General features: G+C 37.0%; 1 protein-coding gene across 3 annotated transcripts in view; it reads left to right on the top strand.

The window, feature by feature from the left end:
- The window catches only part of LOC107550292 (SH2B adapter protein 3-like), a 59032-nt gene extending 42906 nt beyond the window's left edge, over positions 1-16126 (top strand). For all 3 annotated transcript variants that reach the window (XM_016231556.1, XM_016231555.1, XM_016231558.1), the window contains exons 3-8: positions 6646-6750; positions 8980-9077; positions 11396-11481; positions 11830-12044; positions 12998-13169; positions 15075-16126. In XM_016231556.1, coding sequence (XP_016087042.1) covers positions 6646-6750; positions 8980-9077; positions 11396-11481; positions 11830-12044; positions 12998-13169; positions 15075-15415 — 1017 coding nt within the window. In that variant the 3' untranslated portion in view covers positions 15416-16126. The remainder of the gene's footprint in view (positions 1-6645; positions 6751-8979; positions 9078-11395; positions 11482-11829; positions 12045-12997; positions 13170-15074) is intronic.
- The last annotated feature ends 6794 nt before the right edge of the window (positions 16127-22920 follow it).

Genomic DNA, 22920 nt, shown 5'->3' with positions numbered 1-22920 from the left:
TAGGCCACTGTGTTTTTCGTTGTGAAAGCGAAACTACTTTGTTTGGTCTTCCAAAAGAGGACGATATCCGCTTCGTCATGCCTAGAGCTGATCTGTGCTGGTCGCTGAGGAAATACATCAACTTAGTGCTGTGGATCGCCGGCACATTTTATGGAGGACTGTTTACTGATCCTGGGAGAGTAACGTTAGACTAAAATGCCGGCAGTTCTGACTCACGTAAGTACGTTTTCTTTTATCATTTGCCACTGATGATTCAAACGCGAGTTTTGGGCAGTGTGGAGTAGCACTTGTTGTTTGTCATTTCTCTGATCACAAATGCAGACAGGGTTTTATGTTTACACGGCACGATGCAACGCAACGCGTAAAAAGACAGTATAAGTCATTATAATCAGTATTTATGTCCCCACTGGATGCAACAAATGCCTCGTTTGTAATGGGTTTTAATGTTTTTGTTTCGTCGCTCCGGCTGGGACACACCATCACAGTATGGTGAGGGGTGTAATATTTCCGTCTCACGCTAGAGGTATTCGGCCAATCACAACGCACTGGATAGCTGGCCAATCAGAGCACACCTCGCTTTTTCAGACCGATGAGTTTTGTAAAAATCGACACGTTTCAAAAAGGCGGGGCAAAGAGGAGAAACAATAATGCACAGTATGTAGAAAATAATGTTTTGTTTTTTTTACTTTAAACCGCATAAACACATTTCATTACACCAAATACACCAAATGTTCTTTTTAGCAGCATCATATGACCCCTTTAAATGGTGAATGATAAAGTCTGTCATCTCATTTTGTCACCTTTGTTTATATAGCGCTTTTAACAATACAGATTGTGTCAAAGCAACTGTATAGCATTAATTAGGAAAATATTGTCAATAATGCATAATTTTGCAATAATGCAATAATTGTGTGCCAAATATATTTATTTGTATTGTAAAAGTAATTGTAATTTTACAATAGTAATATAATTGTTTGACATTTGACATTCACTTCAAAGCTGAAGAGATTACCTTGTTTTATTTATTAGTTAGAATATGTATAACTCGGTATTTTAACTAATTGTAAAAGCAGAATAATAGAACCAAGCCTACTGATTAATCAGTGAAATAATCAACGATTAGTCAATTAATTAATTGTAATAATCGTTAGATTAATTGAATATCAAAATACTTGTTTGTTGCAGCCCTAGTTTTAATCATGTTTTGTTTGTAACCTTACGTATACTAGTTTAAATTCTTTTAAACTAATGTATATTGGTTTTAATTGCCTTTTGTTTGTAAACATGCATAGTTTAAACAATATTTAGTTTGTAATATGTATATTAGTTAAAATCATCTTTTGTGTATAAATGTACAGTATGCACGCTAGTTTTAATTGTCTTTTGTTTGTAACAGTATGTGTACTAGTCTAAACCCTCTTTTTTTTGTAAACATGTATTAGGGATGCACTGATCCGATACTCCGTATCGGTATCGGCTCCGATACGGACATAGATATATCGCATAGATATATCTATGCGATATACGCATCAATATCTCTTCCCTTTGTGCTTTGAACTTTTCTATGCGGAGCACTGCACATTGTGACTCCATGTTGCTTCAAGCGCATCATTCTGCACACGGGATGCGCATAAAGCACTTTGTGCCGCTCTGAATTGGAGCCTTTCATATTATAATACTTTGCGCAATGAAAGATTGTTAATAGCATTTCTTGTTCTGTCCTATCTATCATATGTTGCTATACATTTAAAATAAATCTTTTTACATTTTATAATCTATATTTACATAAATATATTTACTTGTTTTTCATGAATGTATTTTACAACAATACAAAGAGCAATGTGTAACATTTTACCAGATTTAGTCCTACACTTATTCACTTTTATTTGTTCCCCACTAAATAGGAATAAAGGAAACTAAACAAAAAACATGAAAACCCATTATAAACGAGGCATTTGTTGCATCCAGTGGGGACATAATTACTGATTATAATGACTTATACTGTCTTTTTACGCGTTGTGTTGCATCGCGCCGCATAAACATAACTATGTCTGCATTTGTGATCGGAGAAATGACAAACAACAAGAACTACTCTACACTGCTCAAAACTCACGTTTGAATCGTCAGTGGCAAATCCTTTAAATGAAAACGTACTTACAGACTGTGAGTCAGAACTGCCGGCATTGTAGTCTACTCTCACAGGATCAGGAAACAGTCCTCCATAAAATGTGCTGCACACAAATGAATATTTGGGTTGAACTGTTCTGGAACAGTGTTGTAAATACAACTTAACCACTGATTTGTAGTCGTGTCCTCTTTTGGAAGACCAAACAAAGTAGTTTCGCTTTCACAACGAAACACGCGGCGGCCTAGCTTGAGCTGAGGCCGGACTAGAGTGAGCAGAGGCGGCGGGCATGAGAACAGTGCAGCCGGCGGATTCGACGAAGTAGCGGCAACCACATGTGACGACCCCGGACTGGACTGGACGTGTTAGAACGAGCCTTTCAAGATCGATGCATTGCATCGTCAGGGTTTGTAATCGATGCATCGAGAAAACAAGTTAATCGTTACACCCCTACTTAGGAGTCTTATCTCCTCCGGCGGTGAAACAATGGCGGACTGATGACAGCTTACTCAGGGCGGGTCTAAGGTAAGACACCAGTCCAGTCTGGGCTGAAACACTACTGTCAATCAAACTATCGTGGGAGGGACCTGTCTGTGTGACATCACAAAGACAGGCATCTGAGATCGGCTCGATTTTAAAAAGGGGTAAAGGTTTTAGTAGATTAAAAAAAAAACACTGGGTGGATTTTTATCATTATAGGGTGGTTGTGTACACACACTAACACACATTTCAGTTCAAACAACTTGTAAAAGTGCATGTAGCATCCAATGACCCCTTTAAGAGCCAGTTGCGCTCGTGCCATGGTGGATTTGCTATTTACACGGCGGAATTTGCAAGCGCAAAGACAGCTTGAGAGGTGTTGAGAGGCAAAGACCAGAGAGGAAACGGAGCTGCTCGTGCACGAGCAAATAGGTAGCCTAATTCTGATGCAGGCAATGACTATCCATTATGACATGTAGGCATTTTTATATTTATGTAGCCTACACAATAATAATCTTACATTGTAATCCTTTAATTTTTATATTTGGCATGCTTGAGTGCTGCTGTACGTCCCTGTGTGTGTAATGAGCAGAGTGTATGCGCGCTGTGGACCCGCCTATACTAACGCGCTTTTTAAAGGGGTCATATGATGTGATTTCAAGTTTTCCTTTCTCTTTGGAGTGTTACAAGCTGATTGTGCAAAGATAAGATCCCTGAAGTTGCAAAGACTAAAGTCTCAAAACCAAAGAGATATTCTTTATCAAAGTTAAGACACTGCCACGCCCCCCTAAAACGGCTCGTTCTAACACGCCCCCACATATCTACCTCACTATGTGAAAATATTTCCATAATTCCGCCCAAATGTGCATGCAAAGAAAGAAGGTGTGGTTTCAGGAACAGCAGTTAGTGTTGAAGCAGCATGTCAGGGAGACGCTGTGTGTTTCTAGGCGAAAGCAAAAGCACTTTATTTGGCCTTCCGAAAGTAGATGCATTTAGGAATCTTTAAGACTACTTACCACAGAACAGCAATGCATTTTATGGACGACGATTTCGTGAACCTAGGAGAGAAGGTAATTCTGACTTAAAGGCCACACTCCATGTGACCCGCCCTAGTCGGTGGTTCGGTTAGATGCAGATGAGGATGTGAGAAAACGCTGCAGGTGCTGCTGCCACACAGATCTAAAATAAACATGCAATTTATTTCCCAGCTGTGTACCTTCACAGACTTAACCCACTGTTTTTTGTAACTCGTGTGTTTTTAACGTAAACTTGTGTTTGAAAGAGAACTTAGTTTAGTACTGGCATGCTGTGACAGCCGCTTTCTGTCCGTGTGCTTTGGATGTGTGCGCTCAGAAAACCGTATATCAGAAGTTTAAACTAATATGGTTTAAAACGCATGATTTCAGCGCGAAAAACAGGATAATCAGAACCAAAACAGATGTTTTAGCAGGTCCAAGCTGTAATGGAGCAGCTTTATTCTAGGAAAGGGGGCGGGGAGCAGCAGCTCATTTGCATTTAAAGAGACAAGCCCGAAAAACAGTGCGTTTCTGCCTCCACTCAAAATAGGCATTTTCAAAATGATATAATAAATGATCTGTGGAGTATTTTGAGCTGAAATTTCACAGACACATTCTGGGGACACCAGAGACTTATATTACATATTGTAAAAAGGGACATAATATGTCTCCTTTAAATAACAAAAAAACTACTGTGCCATTGACTTTAGGCCAAGTTTTAGTTGGTCAATGGCGCAGTCCATTTCAGTTGTCTCAAAATAGCAACGCGCCAACAATGTGCCTGAACACACCTCGTTTTCAGACCAGCACGCCCATGAGCGCACAAATGGGCGCAAATGCATTTGCTATTTAAACAACGTGGTGCAGCACGTGAAAATGATTACTGCATCAGGCTGAAACTAGCAAAAAACACTTGCGTCGCGCCTGGCACCACATTGCACCGGATGTATGATAGAGCCCTAAGTCTTCTTTAGTATTCTTATAATTAGAATTCTTATAATGCAGTATCAGAATTTCTGTTTTGTTCATTTTCTCTAAGATTAGTAGCAAATTTCATGCATTTGTGAAGAGAAATGGAGAAGAGAAACCAATTGTCTGTTCTACCATGTATGTGTGTGGTGTTTAATACTTCAATAACTTCTTGTTCTACTGGAATTAGTGCCGACGTGTGCATGTTTGTATGCGTATGTGAATGAGTCAGTGGTGTTTTCTGCTCTTCTCTGTGTGAGAGTTGACTGCAGTTCAAAGAGGAAAGATTGTAATATTACAGCACCATTGATCTGGCATGAGCCTGTGCATGTGAAGCTATTTTAAGCCGTGATTCAGTCTGACTCACTCAAAATGACAGATTTCGTTTGAGAGAAAAAGTGCTTATTCAATCCCAAATCTTTGGTGTGTCAGAACTGACGGGATACACTCTGGAAATTCCTGCAGCTCTGAGCGTCCGGATTCATTTGCGGCTCTCACAACTTCCCGGAATCTGCTCTCATTTTTTCCCAAGGAGATTTGGGTGTGTGTGTGTGTGTGTGTGTGTGTGTAGGTCGAAGGTTTCAGATCATAGGTCAATTGCTCTATTCTCTCTTAATTTCCAGATGAACATTTTTAGCTAATCCCAGTAGAACAAGAAAATCACCCCCCTCTTTTTTTTTTCTCCCTCTCTCTGCTCAAACCCACACTGGACTACATTCATAGAGTGTATGAGAGTTTTATCATCGATAATAGTTGTTGTTTGTCAGATTGTATATTTGAATGTTGCATTATTATATTTTATTTATTTATAAAGAAACTTTTGGTTTTGTGTCAGTATGAGAGTCCACATCTATGGAAGCTTGTTTCCACCACGGGGTAAAAAAAATAGAAAGTCATTTGCAACTTTTCATCTCACAATTCTGACTTTTTTTTCTTGCAAATGTAAATTTATATCTCACAGTTCTGACTTTTTTCTTCTTCTCAGAATTGTAAGTTTATATCTGAATGTGTCAGAATTGTGATATAAAAAGTCACAATTGCCTAGTTTTACTATTTTATCCTGTGGCGGTAACAAGCTACCACAGGAAAGAAAAAACTGAATTGTGAGATATAAACTCAGAATTCAGAGAAAAAGTCAGAATTGCGAGATGTAAACTCAGAATTCAGAGAAAAAGTCAGAATTGCGAGATGTAGAAAAGTCAGAATTCTGAGTTTACAAGGAAAAAAGTGCGATACAAACCCCTAATTGTGAGGGGGGAAAAGTCAGAATTGTGATATAAAAATGGCAATTACCTCTTTTATTTTATTCAGTGGTGAAAACTGGACTTCCATTCAATTCACAGTTTATTGCTCAATGTCAAATTTTGCATTTGCGTTTAATTAGCAGACACTTTTATCTCACAAATGAGAATAATATAAACAGTAGAGAAGTCCTTGAGTAATAAGTCTTATCATTCTTATAATGCAATGTCAGAGTTGGTTTTGTGGAAATCTGAAAAAGTTTAGTAGCAGTTTTCATGCATTTACAAAGAGAAATGGAGAAGAGAAACTTTTTCAAGACAAAACGTTGCTACCGTACATGCATTTGCAATGCATTTACAAGAGCAGTAAAAATAAAAAAAGTGAAGTGGCATGAGGCCAAGTATGGTGGTTACCCATACTAGGAATTAGTGCTCTGCGTTTAACCCATCCTTAGTGCACACACACAGCAGTGAACACACACACCATGAACACACACCCGGAGCAGTGGGCAGCCATTTACGCTGTGGTGGAGGGTTCGGTGCCTTGCTCAAGGGCACCTAAGTCGTGGTATTGAAGGTGGAAGAGAGCGCTGTACATTCACTCCCCCCACCTACAATTCCTGCCGGACCTGAGACTCGAACTCACAACCTTTGGGTTACGAGTCCGACTCTCTAACCATTGGGCCACGACTTACCCCAAATATAAAGACAATATGCAAGCACAATAATTGTGAATTTATATATGGAATTAAATGTTCCTAAAGACATTATTTAACTAATTATTTTAATTTGTTGTGCTTTGTTTATGTTTTAGGACTACAAAACGCCAAAGCTCACTGTACCCTGTTCGGACATCCAAGAGATTCGACGCTGTAATCGCCTAGAGATGCCAGACAACATGAACACATTTGTCTTAAAGGTGAACAAAGACACACAGTCATGAATTACACACTGGTTCATTTTATTGATAAACTAATATATTTACCAGGCTGATTCATTTGGATGATATTAGGCCATTTTAAGATTGTGTATAGGCACGTCCTGTTTTCATGATGATTTTAGTGCAGATTTAAGTAAATATTGCATGCAATAAATCAATGATCATTACATTTGATTACATTTACATATAATTATGGAACTATATAATATATAAAGAAGGGTCCAAAAGTTAATTTTTTTTAGGACCTTCACTCTATAATGTAAAAATGAATAAGAAATATTCTAGATTGTGCGCTATTTTTAGGACTCATTATCAAGTAAATGAGTGTCATTGATTATGTGACTCTTGTACAGTTGGTTCTTCTGTTGAAGCTCTCTGGAACAACTCAAATCATGCTGGAGAACATGATCATCGGGTTTTATAATACAATAATTATTAAATAGAAAAATGCAAAATAGAGCCATTTTAACAACTCGTCATTTTTGGAACCCACTGGTCATGATTAGTGGTCGACCAAAATGTGTTTTCCTTTGGTCTCTGCTGATATCTAGAGAGCAGTGGCTGATGGCCAATATAATGCCGTTGTTGATGGCAGCGCCTTGTGTGGTGCAACAGGCTTTTCTCTATATAAAACGATATGATATTTATAACTACATAAAAAAGTTTGTAGACAAACCTCAAGTTGGCTTGAAAAAGCCTAGCCAGAAAGTTTGAAGTAGTTTTAAAGTTTTAGTTTAAAGGTTTTCAGTTTTGCTTAAAGCCAGCTAAAACTACAAAAGTTAGATTTAGAAAAATAGCTAAAACCAGCTGATTTAGCAACAAAAGCTTAAAAGAAAAAAAAAACAGATAATTTAACAAATATCAGCTTAAAACCATCTAAAACCAGCTGTTTTAACAACAAAAAAAACAGCTAAAAACCAAGTTAAAACCAGCTGATTTAGCAAAAAATGGCTTAAAACAAGTTGATTCAGTAAAAAGCAAACAGTTAAAACCAGGTCATTTAGTGAAACCAGCTAAAAACCAGCTAAACCCAGCTGATTTAGCAACAAAAGCTAAAAACCAGCTAAAACCAGTTAAATCCAGATAGATAGATAGATAGATAGATAGATAGATGAGTTTGAATGAATCTCAGTATCTTAGAAATAGTACATAGAATGGCAGCTCAAGTTGAGTCTAATGGGCTTCAGTGTGTTTAGATTTGAAAGTCTATCAGCTGGAGCTTGATGAGTCTTGGCTCATTTGAACATTCCGTCAATGTAAGTCTATGGGATTTTTCCCAGTTTTAATCATCATTTTTCCGATCAGTTAGAAAAGATATAGCACACTAGTCAGATCAGTCTGAAGGTCTGTCCCGAGTTTGGTGAATGTAGCTTGAAAGCTCTAGGAGGAGATAATAGAAAAATAATAATAATCTTAAATATTAAATCAGTAAGCCAACTTAATTACTATGCATGCAGTTTTTATGGCCTCATAGAATTTGGAATAGTAATTCTAAATGTATATATTTAAGTAAAAGGTTTATACATGTAAATAAAAGCTTTTATGATGACTACATGGAATAGTATTTTGGAATGTATATATTTAAATAAAAGCTTTTATGATGACTACATGGAATAGTATTTTGGAATGTATATATTTAAATAAAAGCTTTTATGACCTCATTATAATTGAGAAACTATAAACCTTTTGCTAAAATGTACAAATCAAAAATCTAATCTAATTTTGGATTTATACATGTTAGTAATAGGTTTATATATTTAAATAAAATGTTTTATGACTTAATAATAATTATTACTACATGGTGTATGTGTTTTTTTCTCATTTTGTCTCTCATAGTTGAGGTATACCTATGATGAAAATTACAGGCCTCTCTCATCTTTTTAAGTGGGAGAACTTGCACAATTGGTGGCTGACTAAATACTTTTTTTCCCCACTGTATATATTTATATTATTTTATTTATTTTTTAGCATTTTTTTTCTAATCTTACTTCAAATTCACCACAAATATTGTAAAACATGATGCAGATAATAATCGAAAAGCAGTCAATTAATCGGCCCAAGCAGTAACTCAGTCAGACACTGTATTTGGTATGAATAAAAAAAATTTGTTGAATCCCTCACCAAATGGTCAAGTTAATTTCTAAATCTTTTATTTTCTTTTGTTCTGCTGGTTCATGTGTTTAGTTTTTTCCTCTGTTCGCCGCACAGGTTACTGGTCATCCGGGTAGTTTTATATTTGAGGCTGATAATGAGCAGCAGGTGAGCTCTTGGACCACAGAGCTCAGAGAATGCATCACCAGCAGCAGGTGAGAGCGACGCTTTCTGCGTTTGAACTAAACTTATCTCTGAAGATCCCAGACATCTGCAAAAGTTCCTGTCATTCCCCTACTGAGAAAACCCACTCAGTTCCTCTTTTACACACATACATACACTCTCACACACACACACACACAGAATAAAACAGCTCTATTTTAACTAAACTAAACTTAGTGCTACTGCTAAAGAAATCCACATAGTTTGGGTTCTCACATATTTTAGTATTTTTATAAGTCTTAATTTAGACATCAGTCGGTTTGTTTGCTTGCAGACATGTCCGCACACACCATCTGTGTGTTCTGCACATGCTAGGTCTTTCACAAAATGTGTGTGTGTGTGTGTACGCATCTGTTTCATTTCCTTTTATTGGTGTGAGGGTACTGAGAACTCAAGTCTGTGTGAATATATCAATGTGAGTTTTAGGAAGAGAGAGAGAGAACGAGAGTGAGGTCTTCCTGTTATTCTGATTACTAAGAATCTCAAGAACTCGACTCAGCACATCTCATGGCCTCCTTTCTCTCCATGCCCCCTTCTCTCTTTTTTTTTTCTCTCTCTCATTGGCTTTTTTTTTTTAACCTTTTTTTTTGGTCCACCCTGTGTGTATGCGTTCATCTTGACATAAGAGCATCATATACAATAGGGTTTTAGCTTGTCCAAGAATTACACAACACATTTCCTGACTCGAACCAAAAGCTTTTGTGCTGCTTTCTCCCGCAACTTCCCCAAACACCCCTCCCCGCGTCTTGCTCTCTCTCTCTTCCTCTGTCCTTTCCTTCACTTCGTCCCTATAGGTTTCAAAACGACGTCTGCTTTTCTAATTCTCATCCTATAAGATCCTATTCTTGTTGTATTCATTCCATTCCATTCCTATTTATTTATTTATTTATTTTTAATTAGTCACAATTTTCTCCCAGTTTTTCACCAGATTTTACTTTTTTATTATTTTATTTATGAATTAGAAACCTTTTAATTTAAATGTTATATTTTCATTTATAATTTATATAATTATATTATCTAATATATTAATTATAAATATATATTGTAACTTTCTATTTATAATTATTTATATATATATATATATATATATATATATATATATATATATATATACACACACACACTATTTCTACAATATGCATAGTAAAAGCAGCATCAAAATTGTCTTTTTGCAAGAAATATATGAATGTCCTACTACATTTGCCAAGTTACGAATACAACTGAGTATACTACACAGAAAAATGTATGCCACAATGCAATGCGTTGATCTTGATCTTCCATTTCCAAAATGACAAATAAACCAGAATTTTTAAATTCTAACTTTATAACTTTTAAAATCCCTATTTTGATTATTTGAAGACGTTTTACACTAAATTGAATTCAAAATGTGAAATAATAATTAATCATTTATAATCATATTAACAATGAAATGTACTTAAATAGAAATCTGTTAAAATAATGTAACCATTTAAAAATAATTAAAATAATAAATTTTATAGTTTATCAGTAAAAATGTATTTACTTTACTTTTACTTTTAGTCATTTAGCAGACGCTTTTATAAAAACAACTAACTTACATGTGTATGTACAGCCACACACATACATATATATATATATATATATATAAATACATTCAATATATATATATATATATATATGTTATTTCATTTCCATTTTGTATGTTGAAGTACTGAAATAGCTCAAATTAATTAAAACTAAAACTTAATAAAAAGCCTATATAGACACAAAATAAAAAAACTAATAAAATGACATTACTACAACTGTAACTAAAACTAAAATAGATAACTAATACAAATCAAACTACATTAGTTTATCAGTAATCCTAAAAAAATAAAAATAATACTGAGGCAAACACACATGCTAAAATAACAACTTACTGACACATAGTAAGAAATGGTTATAAAAAACTGAAACAGAAGTGAAACTAGTAGTAGGAAAAAAAAAGTTTGTGAAAAGTGCTATACAAATAAACTTGAATTGAAATGAAATTGAAGTTCTTTAAAATAAAGAACTGGTTTTATACTTTGTAACGTAATGACATTCACACATTTGAGTGTTACTTAAGGGTCCACATGATTGTTAGTGCCACTGTATGCATGGAAAAAAAAGTTATCATCTCGTTATTGAAAGCTTTGCTTTGGTGTGTGTTCGTGATGTTCATGGTGTTTTTGTTGACATACCTGAGCATATGTGATGTGATGTTATTGACTGCGTGACATTCTGTGACCACTTCTTTATGCAGTTAAAGAAGTTCATAGATGTTTATGAGAGTGTGTGTGTGTGATTCCAGGTCAGATAGTGTGGATGGAGAACCGTTTCCTGTTAGCGACTCGCTCAACGCAGCTCTCAGAGGGAGCACAGAGCCCGGTGGCCAGGGTGAGTCACGTACACACACACACACACAGACTCTTACCCTCTCTCACTCATCAACACTTAGATTAATGCAACTACTCTAAAATAACTACGAATTCAGCTCAAAATGAGACATTTGTGGTTGATTCGACTAACGTGGTGTAAACTGGACCAAAAACTGTCAATTTTGATGTAATGGCATCTGTATTGTTCATATGTTTTGGTTCTACTTTTTAAATCGTGTGACAGTTACATTTTCTGCATAGTTTTTCATTGTTTTTATAAACGAATAGATGCGATTAAATTATTTTGCACCGTAATCGACTGCTCTGATGTCTGTAAACTTTCTGTCTCGTGTGTGTGTCTCCGCAGGCTCTCTGGGTTTTGGACTCGCAGAGTACGCCTACAATAAAACGGATCACTTCCTGTCCTCTTACCCATGGTTCCATGGGCCCATATCACGTGTGCGGGCTGCCTACCTTGTACAGCATGCCGGGGTCAGCGGTCATGGGAACTTCCTCGTGAGACAGAGCGAGACGCGGAGGGGAGACTACGTCCTCACGTTTAACTACCAGGGCAGAGCAAAGGTAACGAGGCCTAATCATCCTCATCATCATCATCATCATTATCACGAATGACAAAATCATTTCATTCTTTTCATTAAGGATTATACAATATCAGTGACCAGTTTATTCTTTATTATTAATTGATATGTATTTATATATTTTATATTAATAAAATGATATAATATTATAAATAGTATAATAAAAAAAAAAGTTGTTATTATAATAGTAATATTAAATAATGAAAAAATGGGTAATATATATATATATATATATATATATATATACATACATTTTTTCATAATTGTTTATTTTTATTTATGTTTCTTTCATTGGTATCATGTTTAGGCTGCTAAACAGGGAATATGTTTTCCTATTCAGTTTTTTTCTGATGGTTTTAAAAGCATTAATAGATTTTATGTCTTTTTTTCCTTTTTGCTGTGCTTTATATTGTTTGAATACTTTCTTTCTTTTTCTTATTACATTTATATGCATAAGATTGGCCATCATATTAGTATTAGTCATTACATAAAAATAATTATTGTTCAATTATTTATTAAAATTATTGTAGAAGTATCAAGTATATCAGATCTTTATATTGGTGCTTTCCTTTTTGCTTAGTACACTCTTAAAAATAAAGGTGCTTCAAAAGGTTCTTCACAGCGATGCCATAGAAGAACCATTTTTGGTTCCACAAAGAACCATTCAGTCAAAGGTTCTTTAAAGAACCATCTCTTTCTTGCGTTTTTATAATCTGAAGAACCTTCTTTCGCCACAAAGAACCTTTTGCCAAACAGAACGGTTCTTCAGATGTTAAAGGTTCTTTGGAACCATTTAGACAAAAAGGTTCTTCTATGGCATCGTGAAGCACCTTTATTTTTTAAGAGTGTAAGGATAACATCACAATGACTGTTGCACATCTTTCTGTTCATGTCTGTATTTATATTGCATTTTCCACTGTTTTTCTTCCTTTGCAGCATTTGCGTCTATCTTTAACTGAATGGGGTCAGTGTCGTGTGCAGCACCTGCGTTTCCCATCAGTCATGGACATGCTGAGTCACTTCCGCAACTGTCCGATCCCGCTGGAGTGCGGCGCTGCGTGTGAAGTTATGTTGGCCAATTATGTGCGGGTAAACCCCACTCACACAGGTGAGACTGTATTTTGCATTGTTTTTATTAACAATGCATATTTGACCCTATTATAATAACATTTTGCGTAATTGTGACAACCGAGCAGATTAATGCATCATTCACAGAAATTGCACACACAAGATGAACGAGTAATTTATGTGAAACTTCACTTGTGAAAAGTTCTGCTGGCCTAATATGAGCAATATAATACATAAATGCCACAATGTGACGTTTTGGAGGAAAAAAAGTCCTTTAAACATCCTTTTGCACATGCAAAAAATGTTACTCGAGTCACAACAGATGTTTTCTTAGTAGACGACTTGATTTGAATCACTTCTGAGTCATTTTCACAGTCTGATGTAAAGCATGTGATTTTGCAGGTCATAATGGCGAGTAACTGTGTTTGATTTAGTCACCCAATGCCATTTTTTTCACACATTTGTCACTTGGCAAGAATCAATTTTGGATTTTGTTTGTAAACCACATTAAAAAGCATAATAAAACTGTATAAATCTAGTTTATGTGATCATACACTGTTTAGAACTGCACAGTTAAAATATAATGTAGAATGGTATATAATAAAAAATAATATATTACGTAGCAGTTATTGATCTGGAATGTTCAAGCAGCTAAAAACATGCATGTAGTTTCTTTCTTGTCTCTCTGTCTCTTTCTCACACACACACACACACACACCATTTTTCCTCTTGTGCTTTGTGGTTTAGATGGGTTTTAGTAGTTCTGTGAGACTTGACACAAGGAAACATGCCTTCTCTCAAACACACAAACGCATATCATCAGAACTGCAGACACTATGACTTCAGACTAACCTGCCATCAAGTTTCTGTTTCCTGCAGTCCCTCCCTCACAAGCTGTAAAAATGCGGTCAAGTGCACACACACATATACACAAAGCCTAATACCATGTTTTATCACACACATACATGTACACATTTTACTAACGTCCTGCACATACTTCTACAGAATATACTTCAAACACGCTGTGATACTTGTAGAGGTTGTGAATGTGAAGACAATGCCCTCTATGGGATATAGGGAGTATATTGAGGTTTATTGTCGGGTAGATTTAAAATGTTTAGTGTATGAAGTAAAATACGGCTATAATCTAGTTCATGATTTCTATCCATAATCATTTCTTTTGATGGACATCATTGTAAGAATACAGTACACTACCATTCAAAAGTTTGGGGTCATTGTTTATAAAAGAAGTCTCTTCTGCTCACCAAGGCTGGGTTTATTTGATAAAAATTCAGTAAAAACAGGAATATTGTGAAATATTATTACAATTTCAAATAACTGTTTTCTATTTGAATATATTTTAAGATGTAATTTATTCCTGGGATGCAAAGCTGAATTTTCAGCATCATAACTGCAGTCTTCAGTGTCAAATGATCCTTCAGAAATCATTCTAAAATGTGACCCTGGACCACACAACCTGTCATAAGGGTCAATTTTTTGAAATTGAGATTTATACATCATCTGAAAGCGGAATAAATAAGCTTTCCATTGATTGTATGGTTTGTTAGGATATGACAATATTTGGCAGAGATACAGCTATTTGAATATCTGGAATCTGAGGGTGCAAAAAAAAAATCTAAATATTGAGAGAATCGCCTTTAAAGTCGTCCAAATGAAGTTCTTAGCGATGCATATTACTGATCAAAAATTACGTTTTAATATATTTACAGTAGGAAATTTACAAAATATCTTCATGGAACATGATCTTTACTTAATATCCTAATGATTTTTGGCATAAAAGAAAAATCTATAATTTTGACACATATTGCTACAAATATCCCCCAGCGACTTGAAACTGGTTTTGTGCTTCAGGGTCACATATGCTGATTTGATGCTCAGGAAATATTTCACTTTTGCGTTAATATTTTCTCTTGCATCTCTCTAGGTCAGAGTTCGGCTATTGGCTCTCCATTATTGGTGCCCTTCTCTCACTGGAGCTCAGAGCCGAGTCTGGCTCACTGTAGTCCCGATTCTTGCCCTCGCTCCAGCCCCTCCACTGCCCAGTCCTCAGCATTAGCCGCGCTCCAGCACCACATGCCCCTTTCGTTTCCAGATCGCCCCGTTCCCGTCCCCCTGCGCCGGAGCGAGTCGGTGGGCCGCAGAAACCTGCTCCGCCACCCCAACCCGCTGCCGCCCCTACTGTCCAACCGGGACTCTGACTACGAACTGGAGCCTCCCAACAGGGGGCGCAAAAGAGCCATCGACAACCAGTACATGTTCTTCTGACAGAGACAGAGGATGAAAAAGAAAACAAAAGAAGCCACAGATGAAAAGTGCTCCAGAATTCCCGCCTGGATGGAGAGCATGCGGCAGCCAAAAGAGTTCGAGTCGTGCGAGATTGCACACGAGACTCGGGGTAGAGGCACGGGTGGCACTCGTGTCTTGCACGCGTGTCTGAACGATACTGCCAGACACCTGACACCCAATCCTGCCAGCTGTCTACCTTGTGAATGTATTATACAGATGTTTCACTATCAAATCGGTGTAGAAAAACTAAAGTAGGAAGGTGAAGTAGACAGCTGCTTAGAGGATTTGTTGGAAGTAGCAGATGGGAACGTTTCACGATGGCTGGTGAGTAAGTCGTACACAAAGCAAGGGTCTATTCAAACACGTCTGTGTCTACACTGGAAGCGGCCGACATCGCAACAACTTGAGGCCGTCTGCACTGGATACGTTCACAGTCAGCAGGAAGCTCGAGGCTAGACTTCAGTAATCGACGATTACTAAAATGACAATCGATCAGACAAAAAATATCTTTAACAGAAATGCATTAAATTGATTTTGCATGTGATTGATTTAATAATTTGATGTATGTTCGTATTCGTACAACTGCATATGCTTATGGTTAGACATAACTAAATTATTTAAATTAATAAGTCAGACCAGCAGGCTAGACTTCAGCGATTATTAAAATGACGATAACATTTAAAAATATATTTTTCTACAGATATCCATTATAAAAATGTATTTTGCATACGATTAACTTTGTTAATATTGCATATGTTTGTATTCCTACAACTGCACATGCATGTTGTTAGAAATCTACTGGATACGTTCACAGTCAGCAGGAAGCTCGAGGCTAGACTTCAGTAATCGACGATTACTAAAATGACAATCGATCAGACAAAAAATATCTTTAACAGAAATGCATTAAATTGATTTTGCATGTGATTGATTTAATAATTTGATGTATGTTCGTATTCGTACAACTGCATATGCTTATGGTTAGACATAACTAAATTATTTAAATTAATAAGTCAGACCAGCAGGCTAGACTTCAGCAATTATTAAAATGACGATAACATTTAAAAATATATTTTTCTACAGATATCCATTATAAAAATGTATTTTGCATACGATTAACTTTATTGTTAATATTGCATATGTTTGTATTCCTACAACTGCACATGCATGTTGTTAGAAATAAAAAAAATCATTAAAATTAGTATAGAAGGCTGAACTTAAGCGATTAGCAAAATGATAATAAAATCACTTGAAAATTGTTTTCAATAGAAATCCATTATAGAATTGATTTTGCGTTTGATTAAATTTATAATACATTTTACATATGTCCGTATTCCTACAACTGCATCTGCATATGGATGAAAATAAAAAATGATTGTCAGATCAGAAACATCATGAGCTTGCTTTTGATATAACGGTCAGAATTTATTTAAACCTCTAAAGAATACAATTTATAACAAAGAAATTGAGCAAATGATATTTTTTAATAAAATCACTTCATTTTAGATATGAAATGGAGAAGCGAGCGTCCACATCAGGTGCTCGCAGTGCAGACAACTCCGTTGATTATGACCGGAGTAATTTAGTTTTGTTGCAGGTGTCTGGTGTAGATACGGTGTTAAACATCTAAAAGATTCAGATCGTTTTTAGTCTGGCTGCACACACACACACACACACTTTCGGATTGTTTATGTTCAGTTGTAGTAATACACAGGTTTCTCTATGTTTTGTGTATTAGAAAGCCAAATAATATAGACCATAGAACTACATTTTTACATCAATACTGCGAATCGTGTCATCGTGGATTCTAGAGGTTTACAGTTTAACTGACCAAAGAGTAATATTCACCAAACCAAACCAGCAATAGCTAGAATTATAGGCAATACCTTTTTATGCCTCAATTGTCATATTTTATAATGAATTTGTTTTAACCTGTGAATTCATTCTTTCTATCTGCTTTAACACACTTAACCTGTGTTTCATGGCTTCATTAGCTGTGGAAATACTACTTTTAAACTAACAGCTTCCAAATCTGACACCATAGTTGATTTTATGCTATTTGTCATTTTTCAGTAAATGCGTTACAAAAACAAAATGGAAAAAAAAAACATTGCTTGATGTTTTTGGAGCTTGTTCTCCTTTCTGTTTCTTCTTGAATCATTGTGAATGTCTTTATTTGTGGCTTAACACTACCACAATAATCAAATCTGTATCAAGCACAGATACCCAAATCACTTAATATCTCATTCATTGTTTTATGCAAATACATAGTTTCTAACATGATTTGTAATATGTACAGATTAAATTTCATATAGCTGACTCAATCAGAAAAAAAAACAGCTGCATTGTCTGGTAATGAATTGCTTACTCCAAGCAGGCCATATTGACAAAGTGCATCTCAAAGTCATTTGTGTTGTTTTATATTGTGACTGAAATGGGAAGATCTGATCCTGGAGCAGTGTTGTGCACTTTGAGATGCTTTGAACATACAGGCCCTGAATTGCACCACTTTGCTTTAGAGTCACATCTTAGGTCCCTCAAAGTTCAACTGATGAATGTATGTCTTCTCTCTATACTGTTGTTATTAAGAGACGTATAAGAGCACTGTAATCTCCTGAGCTTCTCCCGCAGCTACTTTAACCATTTCATCATAGCTTTCTGATCAAACTTTCTAGTTACTTTGCATGTAGCAATATTGTATGTATGCATATTAAATTATATCAACTGTATATTTGATCCTTTTTTAGGGGGAAAAAAAATAAAGTCAATGTTTCAATCCACTAAGTATTTGTGCTTCTTTATGTTGAGTGTATTGAACAAAATAGAAGAAATATTGTTTTATGCACACACACTATTATTTTTCATAATGTTTCAGATTGCACTCAACACTTAACTAATTTACTTTCCAATTTGTGCCAGAGGTTAATTGTTAAATAAGGTCATTTAATTTCGGACGTTATGTATTTATATAGAGTAGAAAATTATATAGAATTATATTTTGCATAAAATTAAGAAAACGTCTCAGGGTACACATGTAACCATGGTTCCCTGAAAAGGGGAACGAGACACTGCGTCCCACAGTGGGCGCTATCAGGAATGCCTCTGGCATGAACAGTGTCTGAAGCATGAGTCTAAACATGACAATGAACATGACATTGGCAGGCGGCAGCCTATGACGTCACAACTGGTGTGGCCGAGTGTATAAAAGGGCACCTGTAAAATACGTCATCCACTTCGTGTCTGAAGGAGACGTGCAGAAATTCCTGAAGCATGGAAAAGGGACGCAGCGTCTCATTCCCCTTCTCAGGGAGCCATGGTTACATGCGTTCCCTCTCAAATGGGAACTCTACGCTGCATCCCCCAGAGGGTGCTATGGGGAACTGTATACCCACGCCGCCATGCTGAAGGGATGAGTGCCAAAGACCTCAAAGAAATAACTCTCTGTAGTGAGAGGACGCCTGACGACACTCACAGTAGATGATCGAGCTCTATGAGCGGAGGCCTCAGCATGACAACTCTCTAAAATGAGAGGAGGCCTAACTATGCCCCACGCTCAGGACATCCTATAAGGAGGCTCACAAAGAGCCTACAACTCACAGATTCTGTCCTAGCGGAGCTCTGATGAGCGGAGGCCTCAAAGAAATAACTCTGTAGCGAAAGGAGGCCTGACGACACTCGCAGTAGATGGCCGAACTGTAGGAATAGAGACCTCAGCAGCCTCAGGCCTAAATATAATATCTCTCAGTGAGAGGCAGCCTAGTAGCACTCCATACTACCTAGCCAATACCAAGCCGAGGGCTTAGCATGATGACTCTCTAAAACGAAAGGAGGCCTCACTACGTCCCACGCTTAGGAGCTCAGGAGCCTACCGGAGCTCTGGCGAACGGAGGCCTCAAAGAAAGAACTCTCTGTAGCGAGATGAGGCCTGATGACACTCGCAGTAGATGATCGAGCTCTAGGTGCGAAGGTCTCAGCATAATGAGAAGAGGAAATTGAGAGGAGACCAAACTGTGCCCCACAATCAGGACATCTTGCAGAGCAAAAGCAATAACTAAGGAGACTCACAGAGACCCTACTACTTAGTAAACTGTCCGAAATAGATGACGCATTCACAACCAGCCTCTAATGCTGAACCATCAGTAAGGCAGATTATGGAAATAAACATGCTGCCAAAAACACCATAGGCTTGAGGCTTAGACCTGGACCGGTGCGGTATAAAGGTTTTAAAAGCCGCGGAGCGCACCTTCGCCTCCCAAAACTTCCCAACCACCATCTCGAAGGATGTGCTGAAAAGCTTGGAAGGCGAAACCGGAGCATCGTGGAGAAGACTTTTCTCCTTCTCCTCGATGTCTGCCAGGTTAACCCAAATATGTCTCTTTGTAGCCATGGATAGGCCGATCGCTGCAGCAGTTTGTTTTGTGGCACAGAGAGCCAAATCTGGGGTACGGCGCAGCTCCTCCACCACCTCCGAGGAGAGTCCCTGGTCCAGGTCCTTCAGCAGGTCAGCCTGGTAGGCCTGCAGCATGGCCATCATGTGCAAAGCCCTCCCCAGCCTGACCCGCTGCCGCATATGCTCTGCCATTCAGCTTTAATGTAACACACAGCGACTTAGTCAGCAGAGACAACATCTTCAATGTGGATGCCTCGCCAACCGAGAGATAGCTAGCCAGCGTCTCTTCATTTGGAGGCATCGACACATAACCATATTCCTGCATCCCCTCCACATCAGCATTGTTTGCCTGTGAATAATGAATGCGAGCAGAATAAGCACCTCAGTGTGAATATCTGGGAGAAAAGGGAAGACTCGTACGAGCTGGGCGGTTATGTTCTGACAAAAAAAAGAGTTCATCGAGGCAGCCACAAGGGGGCTCGTGCTTCCATGGCAAATCTAACATTTCCGTGGCACGAGACATAACCAACAACTCATCTAATGTTGGGCAGGCGGGCTGTGAGTGCTCAGAGACAACGTCAATCTCAGCAGCCTCTTCCTGTTCAACTTGGCTTGAGGCGAGGAGTGCGCTCGCTGCCGGATCAGATGATGTAAGAGACAGCACATCATCATCCGGCAGCTCACTCTATTCATACCTTTCTCAAACTTATCAGCAAGCTCCACCTGCGAACCCTATGATTGCAGTCTCCTACTCGCCTCGGCTCCAGTGGGTCCTGAAGTGCGAGGTGCAGATGGCTGTCCCGATTCCCTCAAGAAAAGGGACAGACGAGAACGAAGCTTTCTCAAAGAAAAGTGCTCGCATTGCATTCAAACAGCCCCCTCAAGGACTGAGCGTGCATGCTCCTCACCCAGGCACATAACGCACATTATATGTGTCATCAGGTGTGAAGAAACATTGACACGGATGAACACACTTTCTAAATTTTGAGGAGCTAGTGCTTGCCATAGTTTGCCTGTTTAGACACACACTGAAACAAACGGTCTCCTGAAGACAAGAAAGAGGGTGACGCATTTTACAGGTGCCCTTTCATACTCTGGGCCTCACCAGTTGTGATGTCATAGGTTGCCGCCTGCCAATGTCAAGTTCATTGTCGTGTTTAGACTCATGCTTCAGACACCAGTCATGCCAGAAGCATTCCCCATAGTGCCCTCTGGGGAACGCAGCGTAGAGTTCCCATTTGAGAGGGAATTAAATCTTTAATTTGAAGGCCATAAATATTTGTCATAATATCTTACATGATATGTGATGTTTCCTCATTTTACTGTTTACTTTAAAAGTAATTTTTTCACAATATTACAATTACTGTAATATAATATCACCATAAATTGAAGGCAGTAGGCCTACACCAAATATTTTACAATTTAAATCTTATATGATTTTTGCATTATTGTAATTATGGGGTAATTAAAATGCAAATATTAAACACTTCAGGTGACTGTAAATAACTGTGGTATATGGTATAAATATATTGTTTGATACAGTGTATGTTGCTTGTACATATCATATATAGTCTATTGTTTTCAATCATTTTACGCTTGTATTATATTCATTTTTAACAACACATCAAAAGTGCCATGGTACTTTACCATTGTATTTTGGACACTGTACAGTAAATACCACGGCATATTTAAAGTACCAAGTATTACCATGTGATGATACCATAACTTTACCATCCGCCACAGTAGCCTACTTTTTTGTAAGGGTATAGTACCAAACGGAATGTTTTTGGGTATGGGACCCTACATGCACTATGGTATTACCATGTAAAAACCATGGTACATGAATTTCCATATTACCATCTGATGCCATCATCACTGTACTATGGTACTGCCACAGTATTTTAGACATAGCCTATACTTTTGAGATTTATCAGAAAAAACTTTTGTACGGGCCCCTCAAACGTTATGGGCTTCAACTCGGTTAACTTACCTTGGGCCCTATTGTTAATTTTCTGAAGTAAATAACGTTACGTGAATCGTGACTATTCACAAGCTGTTTTACGGTATAGGCTAAATGCTTGGAAATGTTATTTAAAATGTTCAAGTCCATTCATTATTTGTAGCACGCAAGCCACTCAATAATCGCAGCTTTGTGCTTTGTTACTACAAAGTCTCAGCCTTCTGTCAATTTTATGATAAAATACAAACAATAAATGTGTTTTTATGCTCTTTAATCTGTAGTGAGATAATTTGCCTCAGTTCAAGCAGCATATGAATCAATGATATTTTCCTCTTTAATATTTGCAGCACGAAATAAACATGAAAATTTGAATGCATGAAAAAAAAATCAGAACAATTTAATACAAATGAATGTCTCGTGAAAATCAATCAGAGTTTTAAAAAACGTCAATAAGTCTACATTTTATTGCTGTTTTTTGTTAAATGTGAAGAATGACAGATGCCACAGACTTTTTTTTCGGCAGAGTAGCCTATAGGTGGAATTTTCACATTAACTTCACGCAATATAACATGATTTTATTATGTAAAATATTATGACGTTAATCGTATTTATTTAGGCTAGTTATTTTTCAACGTGGCACTAAAATGCTGCCGTAGGCTATTTGAAGCTACTGAATGCAAACCCAAAAAACAAACAAAATAAATAAAAAACAAACAAAAAAGTAAAAAATAGTAAGGGGATATTTAATTTTTTTGTTAATAAACTAGTGTTTTCTGAGTCAGTGTCACAAATATGAATTTGACAAACCTGACTCGCCATCTCCTCATTGGATGTGCCTTTAGAGAGAAATGCATCTTTACGGATTACATAATGAAAGAGTTTTTTGATTTGAATTATTTTGTTTTAAAATAGTAATTTAAAGCATTATATAGATACTGTATATTTATCATGTCGGTAAGGCAAGTATTAGCTGAGTTTCAGTTCATCATTGTGAGGCGCTCCTGCTCAAGATAGAGACGACAGAAAGCGCATCAGAAAGCGTTTGTTTTCCTTCTTTTACAAAAGCACAAGGTTTTGTTGATATTGTGAGAGCACACAAATAAAAGTAGGCTTTGCAGTTCCGAATTAGGTATAGGC

This window comes from Sinocyclocheilus grahami, unplaced genomic scaffold (assembly GCF_001515645.1).
Source record: "Sinocyclocheilus grahami isolate Dianchi unplaced genomic scaffold, SAMN03320097.WGS_v1.1 scaffold394.1, whole genome shotgun sequence".
Lineage (NCBI taxonomy): Eukaryota > Metazoa > Chordata > Actinopteri > Cypriniformes > Cyprinidae > Sinocyclocheilus > Sinocyclocheilus grahami.
This window is presented reverse-complemented; position numbering and strand designations above follow the sequence as displayed.